The 9,730-nt window shown below is 49.4% G+C and overlaps 1 protein-coding gene across 1 annotated transcript; it reads right to left on the bottom strand.

The window, feature by feature from the left end:
- Positions 1–4,646: 4,646 nt before the first annotated feature.
- BJ212DRAFT_1076130 (uncharacterized protein) lies at positions 4,647–5,134 on the bottom strand. The gene has a single exon (XM_041329006.1). The coding sequence runs from the start codon at positions 4,992–4,994 to the stop codon at positions 4,749–4,751; it is 246 nt and encodes an 81-aa protein (XP_041186067.1). The 5' UTR covers positions 4,995–5,134; the 3' UTR covers positions 4,647–4,748.
- Positions 5,135–9,730: the final 4,596 nt, after the last annotated feature.

Here is a 9,730-nt window from a genome sequence, read left to right as displayed (position 1 = left end):
AGGGTGGTGGTTGAATATTGAATGTTGAACGTTTGAAGTCAAAAACAATGGCAGTTTTGCACATATACTGTGGTTTACCTTAGCTAGTCTCACTATATTCAGCGACACCCTCCCAAAAAAGACAGATCTCATTATTGAATCTATTCTTGCAAACTGGAATTTTACTTGATTTATTTATGCAATTTTCGAGTGGACTATACGTACACCTCTAGGTTGGTTACAGGATAAGAGACCGGGGGTCTGCCAAGTACGTCTACATCTACGTAAGTACATAACTGTAGATACTAGATGTCCCACTAGTATAGCCAACATCTTCTGAGAAACAGGAAATAGTAAATAATAAGACTTAGTCGCATCGTAGCGTTTGTTATTACATTTTTATGTTCTTCAGCCAACTCGTGCCCTCTTTGCAGCTCCGCCATCTGCCTCTTCCTCCTCCTCTTCGTCTGCTTCACTGATTTCATCCGCATAACGCTTCAAGCCGCCAGCAGAAGTAGGAGGCTCGTCTTCATCTTCCTCGAAATACTCGTCGTCGTCCTCGGCGTCCTCGTCATCATCGGCAGCAGCAGCAGCTGAGACTGACGTGCCATTCTGGAAGAATTGCATGATTTTTCCATGGAGAAAGAAAATAATGTACACGTACCTCACCAACCAGTAGCGCCGTCAAACTTGGTTTACTCTGTACCAATGACTCAACTTTCTGCAAGAGGCGATAGACCAGGATTAAACATACCCTTGATGCGGCACCTTCTTCTTCTTCTCCATCCTCCTCCTCATCGTCTTCTTCAGCTCCACTGGGTGGGGCAAGTCACCTTGGTTTTCTTCTTCGCCCTGTTATCATGGAACGTTGACGGAGCAATCGAAAAGAGGTAAACACAATTGTTGTACGAGGACAAGAGCGAGTTCAAATGCACAAAATATAAGCACGAGTTTAGAAATATCAGGAAGTAGTTTACAAACCTCAACCTCATATTCGTCGCTCTCCTCGCCTTCGTCAACTTCCTCTGGCTCTTCTCCAGGGACCGTAGGCTCCAGCATGGGGTCAGGGGACATTTTCGGAGCTGCAAAAGTATGTGACGCAGAGCCTTAAGGGATTCGGTGTTGGTTGAATTTCAACCAGCTGTGAAGGGGAAGCGAGAAAAGGATTAGCGCCATGGTGACATTAGTAGCGAAATGATGGTTCTCACCTCAGGGTAGGTAGCTGACGAACGTTTGGTCCTGTGCTCAACACGTCGCACGCTTAGAAAAGGTCGCCGTCCCAGGGGGATTGCTGTCTTTGGATGAGGCGGGAGGTCGCTGCATGGGGGGGTCGTTCACACCATGCTATATTTATTATTGACCCTTTATTTCTCAATCTTCACCTACTATGGGTAGGGTAAGTTAACATGCCACAATTGCATCGTTTGTTCTAGTCTCCCAACGGTACATCAAATCTACATGCAATTTCTTGTATTATTCATGCTGATACCTTGAAGATCTAGGACATTGAGTGACGATTTCTCTTGGTTCATTGTGTAACCTACTTTCGAATAACGAGGAAGAGCTCGAGGACACTACCTCAAGGTCACCGATCGCTAGCTTGGAATTTGATCCTCATCTGGTCACTTGTGTCACCGACTTTCAGATCAGCCGCTAATGCTGATCTTGTCAGCCCCCGCCAAATTCGGTGTATGATCAATCTTCAATCTCATTATCTGGCAGTTGATATGAAATTGAATTTCTGATTCGGCAGAGGCAGCAAAAATATGGAAGCTGATACAAAACAACTGGGAAGTTTTTCAGCTTTGACCTGCAAACTTTCCCGTGCATGAACGCGATCCTGGCGCTTCATCTATATGTTACCCAACCACCGGACGACGAAGGAGGCGCGCAGATCATGCTCTATGAATGCCAAGATCAATCTACCTACCTCTGACGTCAGACGCTTCGTCAGCAATCCGAGACCTGTTAGGAGTATATTCTATCATACAGGGGCTTGAATGGGCTCTGATTTAAGACAACTGTCTTCCTCAAGACTATTTATCCCTTCAACGTTCAACACTCACTCAACATGATTCTCAAGCTTGTCCGATGGTGCATCTTGAGTGCGTCGTAACTTATTCTCCCGCATCGCGGACTAGCTCATCTTCGCAGCGTTCGCTTTCATTTTTGCGGTCGTGGTGCTCGGCATAAGTGGCCACCTCATCGCCATCCGAACTACAGACTACTGGCGGTTTGCTGCGCTTGCAATCGCGGTCTCTTCCCTAACGATTCTTACGTTCCCTGTCATGTGCGTTTTCTTCCTAATCGGCCGAGCCAGCACTGATTCATGGGTCGCATCGCTCAGTCTTGTAGTCAATACCTTGCTAGTGCGTGACCAAAACATCTCACAAGAACGGATCATAGGCGAGGCTGGTTGGTTAAGTATGTACCTCCTAATTCTCAGATATCTTGATGAGTACTTACGGCTTTATTTATTTCTCAAGCTATCATGTGGATTCTGTGGCTCGCAACTGCAGCCAACGCCACTCATGCGGCTCGCGTACACTTCTTCGCTGGTGCTTGTAGTTTCTGTAAGTGCCATATTTTCTGAACAGGGGCGTTGTCTGATCATCTTACCTTCGCCTGTACTTCTCAGTCTCTAGCTTTTCCAATAAGATTTGCAACGAGTTTAGGGTTGTGGAGGCTTTCTCTTATATCATCTTCATTATCCGTGCGTCTTTTCCCCTTTCATTTTGTGTGTCTCAAGGGATATTTCAGTGCTCTCCTACACGATCGGGCTAATGGTGTTTGAGTTCACGCGCGATGACCTGGATGGTCACACCACATACAGGAGACGCTGAAGGCAGGGGGCAAACTACGCAGGTAACAAAAGCTCCTGCGACCTCAGGTCAGCAGCAGTGATTGCTGTATCAGCTCATGCAACCGATTCTGCGCGTGGTCAACAGCCGTCACAAGGTGAATCGCCGATCTTAGGTCCAAGCCTAATGTGTAGGAATTGGTTCGCAAAGTAGTTTCCACTTGCGTTCTGAAATTTAATACTGTCCAATTTTGTATGCGTAATCATGTTTAATTGCATTCGTCTATCGCGATATCGAGTCACCGCAGCTATCAAAGTCCACACTTGAGCATCGTTCCCGTTCTCTCGGGTTTCTCAGATTGCAGTGAGCAGATATCTTAGATTTTGAAGTTCTGGGATCCTCATGACACGAGATGCAGTACTATGCCGAAATCCTCAAGGGGAACCTTCTGCCTAACGGTTTTCAGTGGTGCCAACACCAATAAGGGCAGTACCAAACAATTGTCAAGATACGCGGGACATCTGCCAAGCCACCAACTTCAGATTCGTTGCAAGTGTTTCTTCTCAAGATTTCAAATTTGACCACCCGAAGTCCTCTCGTCTAGTCAGAAAAACCGGGAATCCCCAGTGCACTGGGATATCGGAGTTATCTGATTGAAACTTTTCACCTCCGAATGCTCATTGCGGTGACGCAATGCTAACGTTTTCCTACTTCTAGCACGCAGAACCGAGGGTCGCAGTACGCCGCTGATCTGAAGGATAGCCTCGTGCTTGCCACGCCTGTCGATCAACGTCAACACTTACTTGAAGGACATGCTAATCTAGCCGAGTCGTACGATTCTGAGGGAATGCCGCAACTGGGCACAGCTTGATCAGAAAGCAATCTTTGCCCATTCTGCTATGGCAGGACACTGCTTTCCGCCTCGCGTTGCATGTGTTACCAGGCTGACTTGTTGTCTGTAGAACGATATACGGGAAATTCAGACCTCTGCGACGGATTATGGTGACCCAACTTTCTCCATGGTCGAACTACTTGCGTTGCACGTTTCTGACGGATCGCTCCGTGATGGTTCGAAGTTCTTATTGAGCACGTTTGTGCTGTCCAGCTGTAGGCATTCTTGTCTTGTCTTATATTGATAGAACACCATGGAAGTATACGTGCATTGCATTCGGGTCTTTTTATACCACCTTTGTTTGAACCATAGAGCTTTATTAGGTGCGTGTCAAGTCTTTTCTATGCTAAGCAATGAGCGCTGATTGGACGAGTGGTTCCCCTTGCACACACAGGTGTTATAGCGTGACTGATTTCGTATCACTGCGTTATCAGCTACGATTGAGCTATTGGTTGCGTGGGTCGGTATCTGTGCTGCACAGTATCATACAGCTCAGATCGCATCCTAGTGCGTATTTTTTGTTAGGTCCGAGGAACTGAAATTACAGTGACGCTTTTAGCAGTCTATCGCCGACGGCATGGGCGGCAGTTCATCATTGTAATATTTTGACATGAGCATAATCTACGAGTCTAGAATTTGCCATGAATTAGATGCCTCGCGATGTTACCGAGGAGTTCAATTGTTCAACGATATGTCCTGCGTCACGCAGATGAAATCCTGCTCATGCGGGGTAAGTTATGAGCTAGCCCTATTTCATGCAAGTACTGATCACGTACACGTGAATGGCTTTTGATGGGTCTTGTGATCTGTGTAGCAAGAGCTGTGTGTTTCGCACAGGAACAACAGCACTGCGACAGAATATGCCCGATGTGAATATGATACTAATTTGTAATGTTACAGTTCGGTCTCATCCGTTGCACCTTGAGCTAGTGAGCTGGAAGGGGAACAGGATTGCTGGCTATTGCTAGGCGCTCGCAAACATCCGTGATTTTGCTATCTCTAAGGTGATCATGGTGTCCGGTATCTATTTCGCGAGGTTCTCAGCCAGTTCGAATGGGCCTGGAGACGAGTGTGGTTCACTTCTGTGGGCGGTCCCGTTCTGGCGTTGTACTTGCTCTGAGGCTTGATAGAAAGGCTCTAGGAAGCAATACAAAATAGAATAGAATAGATGGAAGAAACGGAGAAGGGGAGACAAAACGGAGGGATGTTTTTTGAGTTACGGCAGAGCTTCGAGCATTAATTGTGACCAAGCAAGGCCAGACAACCACTTGAACGAACCCATCAACCAAGCGAACTAAACTAACTCCAGCTAGCAAATCCATTTTTTCACTCACAGTCAATCATATTCATTGACTCAGTCTTTCCTTAATACTTTTAATCTTGCTTTTCTTATACTCTCACAAGTGCAGTTATTTGCGTTTCCAGTAACTTGGCCTAGGCAGCTTGTGGTTCAATATACCGTGTTGCTGCACAGCTCTTAGCAGCAGCCTCGAGGCAGAAATCTGAACTCAGTTTGTTCATATCTGGCAGTTTTTTCAACCGTAACCTTGATCAAGGTCCGCAGTATTAACTGCCAGTAATCTCTGTCAAGTCAGTACCAAAATCATTGATTGTCAGTACCTGGACGGCATCGTTCACCGTTTAAAACGCATCTTTTTTCATTTCCCCCGTGGTCTCCTCGTGGCCTTTCATCACGCCAACGCCGCGCGAACGATTACCATAATATCTCCCGCCCTAATTAATCGATTTCTCAATTGTCACAGAATCAAATCCCTTTGTCGTCTGCTCTTCTCTCTTGCACCTTCACTTCCACATACTCCCCGTTCACCGGAAGTCACATACCCAACCCACAACCTCCCTTTCCGATTCACCTAGGACTTTAGAGAGACGGCTTGCTTATCCCTTTTCTCGTAAACCTCGCCAATTTTTATTCCCGCGGAATGCCTGGTGTAAGCCGCCACCTTCCATCAGCGCGGTGCTTCAAAGAAAAACTTCAAATCTGTCCTTGGCTTCGGGTCTTTCAACCGAAGCCGTTCTTTCTTCCGTCGACTCTTACCTTCCCCGTCAACCCACAAGTAGAGTCAGCAATCGATACCACAAGAGTTTTCAATACAAGCGCAAATCCCGCCAAGAAACGTGCAAGTGCAACCGACGTCCTCCTCTGATTCACTCTCAAGTTCCCCCCACGCACATCAGGAGCATAGTCAGAACCATAAACACGACCCCAATAACTCCGTCCGCAGTATGAAGTCCATAGACGCCGCTCATACCCGTCCTGTTAGAAGACCACCGGTCAGGATTGATGCTCATGAAGGTCCCTGGAGCGTCAGCGTCGCTGAGACTCCACATGATGCACACTCGTATAGCATTTACATAAAGAGTGAGTCTCGCATTTTTCGCTCCACTCTTTCTCCACCATGTTGGTCAGACGAGTTGGTTCACTACCTACGCATTTGGGTTTTCGTTTGGCTTCCGAGGTAGCCGGGTTGCCATTCTGTGCAATTGACAGTGCCATGTGATTGCCGTCCAGGGTTTTATGTCCTGAGGCCCCGTTAATTCCCGCAACATGTCTTTGATAAACGAACCTGCTAATGATATTCCTTCTTCCGCAGCTTCCACGCACAACCTCACCCTGACCCGCACTGCCACAGAGGTCGTCGAGTTGCACGTCAAGCTTGCAGACTCCGTCCCAGGCACCAGGCTTCCCAAGTTGCCCATAGACTCGGCGTCCCAGCCCATCAAGCGGAATATCTTTCTCAACACGCTGTCCCGCCTTGCCTCACCAAGCAACAAAGTAGCGCGCACGGTATCTACACGTATCACCAGCGCCAGTTCAATCACTCCTATCGTTTCACCCACGCACGAGATTGGCGACCCCTTTACAGAAGCGGGCACCACAGGTTCAGGGGGCAACGTAGTCACGAGCCTTGCTGCATATCTCACCACTATCTCAAATGAACCGACGTTCCGACAGGCCCGCGCATGGAAGCGTTTTGTACGTGTGCGCACCGATGACCTCGAAAGCGTGCGTGTAGAGCGCGCAATCAAGCGTGTGCGTTCTGATCTGGCAGCGCATGGGAGCTCCAATGTTACCACAAATGTCAGCTCAGGCAGCGTCAGCGAAATCGAGGTAGATGGTGTCAATGGTACTGCGAGTGAAGTCAATCTGAACGATTTCGCTGTCGGTGACTTGAGAGAGGAGGGGATTAAAGAGGAAGAAGAGGATGCAGAGTCTACTCCTGTTGAGGTGGAGGGTCTAGCTCCTCTTGCGGATGAGGCTCCTCTTACAGAAGCGCCTGAGGACATCGTCGTTGTGGATGAAGCAGTTCCTGCACCCATAGAGGCAGAACTCACACCTCCTAACGCAACTGATGAGGAAGAGACAGTTATCTCTACGCCTGTTGCAGAGGTCCAAGCTTCCCGGATACTTCGCTCCCACTCTGCCGATCCCGATAAAGCCAGTCGTCTGTCGCGAGTATACACCTCCTCGACACTGCAGGATGGCACAAGTTCCCAGACGGGCGATGACTCTTCGATCAGCACCAACACTGGGCGGCGCAAGAAACGCACCAAGTCGGCTGACCCAAACAAGGAACCCAAGAAGCGCTCAAAGCGCAAAGTTGTCATTGATGACTTTGAGATGATGCGTGTCCTTGGAAAGGGGTGTGCAGGCAAGGTCTTACTTGTGAGACACAAGACGAGCTCGGATCTGTATGCCCTGAAGGCAATCACGAAGCGTCATGTGTTGGCGCATCAGGAGTTGCAGCACACGTTAACCGAACAAGCCGTACTCAAACGGATGGCAGCAGAGTCGAAAGACCCATTTGTTGTCAAGCTGTGGTGGAGTTTTCATGATAAGGAGAATCTATTTTTAGTCATGGTATGCTTCTTCATACAAGTGCACAATACGCACGTTAATGGCATTTTCTCCTAGGACTTCCACCCAGGCGGTGATCTTGCCACGCAGCTTGCACGTTGGGGTAGGCTAGGTCGGGACCGTGCCCGATTTTACGCCGCGGAGATAGTCGAGGGTGTCGAGGGCCTACATGCAGCCGGCGTCATCTACCGCGATCTCAAACCTGAAAACATCCTTATTGGTGCAGATGGGCACATCGTACTGACAGACTTTGGCCTCTCAAAAGAGTTCCCACGCCGTGTAGCCGCAACGACCGCGCCTCCTACCCCCACACGGGGCGAGTTCTATTCAGCTCCGGGCATCGAGCCTGCGACGCCGCCCTGGATGAAGGGCGAGAAGAGCCAGGACCTTGTAGTGGGATGGAATGGGCAGACTGTTGGCCCTATGGACACGACGACGACTTTTTGTGGCACAGCAGAGTATTTGGCTCCAGAGGTGATCCAAGGACTGCCATACAGTTACGAGGTTGACTGGTGGAGTTTTGGCACCATGCTCTATGAGATGTTGACGGGAATTGTAAGTGTCCTGGCTCTAAGCTCCGACGGTTGCTCAGATGCACAACAGACGCCATTCTGGGCGAATAACCACTCCGACATGTATGTCAGAGTCCTGCAGGACGAGCTGCAATTCCCTGAGGACAGAGCGATTGACCAAGATACTAAGAGTTTGATTAGAGGGGTGGGTGATACTTCTTGCCTATGATTGCAAGTCATTTATAGTCGCCCTCGCATAGCTCTTGCAACGAAATCCTGCACTTAGGATGTGCGAGCCGCGGATCAAGCGGCACCCGTACTTCTCCATGATGTGAGTTTATCACGAGGCCAACTTTCCTGATTCTGATTTCCTCCCCTTCAGTGACTGGTCGCACGTGTATTACAAGCGTTATATACGTGAGGCATATTCGCTGCTGCAATAGATAGATATGATGTGCTTACTTGGCGTTATCCCTCTAGCCCCCTATATCCCACCTATTGATCCATCCAATGCAAGTGATACCCAGAACTTCGACGACACATTCCTGGATATGGAACCAGTGATTGACGACCCGAACGATCAGGAACAGACTGATACAGACCGTGACCAAACGGACGCCGAGCCTACAGATGGGGAAGGCGAGGACTCAAACACGACGCCCTCACATTCCCGTAGCCCATCAGTGCATCCAATCGACGAGAGCGTCGATGTCTTTGACGGGTACTCGTTCAAGGGTCGGCATTCTGTTATCCTGGACGATGATGACGATGATGACGCATCTGGAGAATCTGAACGGGAAGAGACTGATGAGGAAGAGATACCAGAGATTCTTGCAAATGCTGCGGATACCCCCATACAACCGGAGGTCGAGGGGGTGTTACCTGTCGTTGATGAAGTGACTCCAGAACCGAAGACTCCTGAAGCGAGACCACAAGTTCTGCCAGTGGAGCAGCCGACCGAGATCATCGTTCAGCCGCAAGAGGACACTGCAACACTGATTGAGGAACCTGCAACGCTAGTTGAGCCTATCGCACCCTCAGAGCCGACATCTGCTCCTCTCAAAGAATCACCGTTGCCGACTACTCCCACGTCGCCACCTCAGGAGATTGTGCCTGTTCCACCAGCTAAGGATGTCAAGGCGAAGGTCACAAAGCCAGCCGCCTCTCGGCCGAGCACCCACCGCACAACGCGCAATCGCCGAGAGAAGTCTGGTGTCCCTGCGCTTGATCGCTTCCTTTCCGATGGCCCTGATGAGGAAGAAGGTACGGAGAAGGAAGAGGAGGAGGACTGGGACTTCATTGAAGCTGGAGATGGCGAGGATCGCAATGGCACCAAGGGCACAAGCTTGTTTGCTCGGGGTGTCGTCGACCGGTACCGGTTGGCCGTATTCCGCAAAGCATCAACCCCTTCGCAACGGATGGGTGGACGCTCATTTTCTGGCATGTCTAAAGAGTCTGACGTTCACGGTACCGACCCGGCAGAGTCACCTAGTCCATCAGAGAAGCACCGTGGACGTGCACCTGCGCTGAAGTTCCGAAAAACACCCAGGCAGTTCCTCCGTGCAAAGTCTCCGCCATCATCATTTTCCGCCAAGTCAGGTTCCACTGCAAAAACCCTCACTCCTTCCACATCCGCCACGCTATCATCGGCGTCAAGTGGTGGCCTTCT

Source organism: Suillus subaureus (genome assembly GCF_016647635.1).
Source record: "Suillus subaureus strain MN1 chromosome Unknown BJ212scaffold_95, whole genome shotgun sequence".
NCBI classification, from domain to species: domain Eukaryota; kingdom Fungi; phylum Basidiomycota; class Agaricomycetes; order Boletales; family Suillaceae; genus Suillus; species Suillus subaureus.
Note: the sequence above shows the minus strand (reverse complement) of the source record. Positions and strands in the feature narration are given on the sequence as shown.

What these genes read in the sequence shown, in the direction of transcription:
- BJ212DRAFT_1076130 (XM_041329006.1), bottom strand. Translation starts at nt 4,994, where the DNA reads ATGGATTTGCTAGCTGGAGTTAGTTTAGTTCGCTTGGTTGATGGGTTC.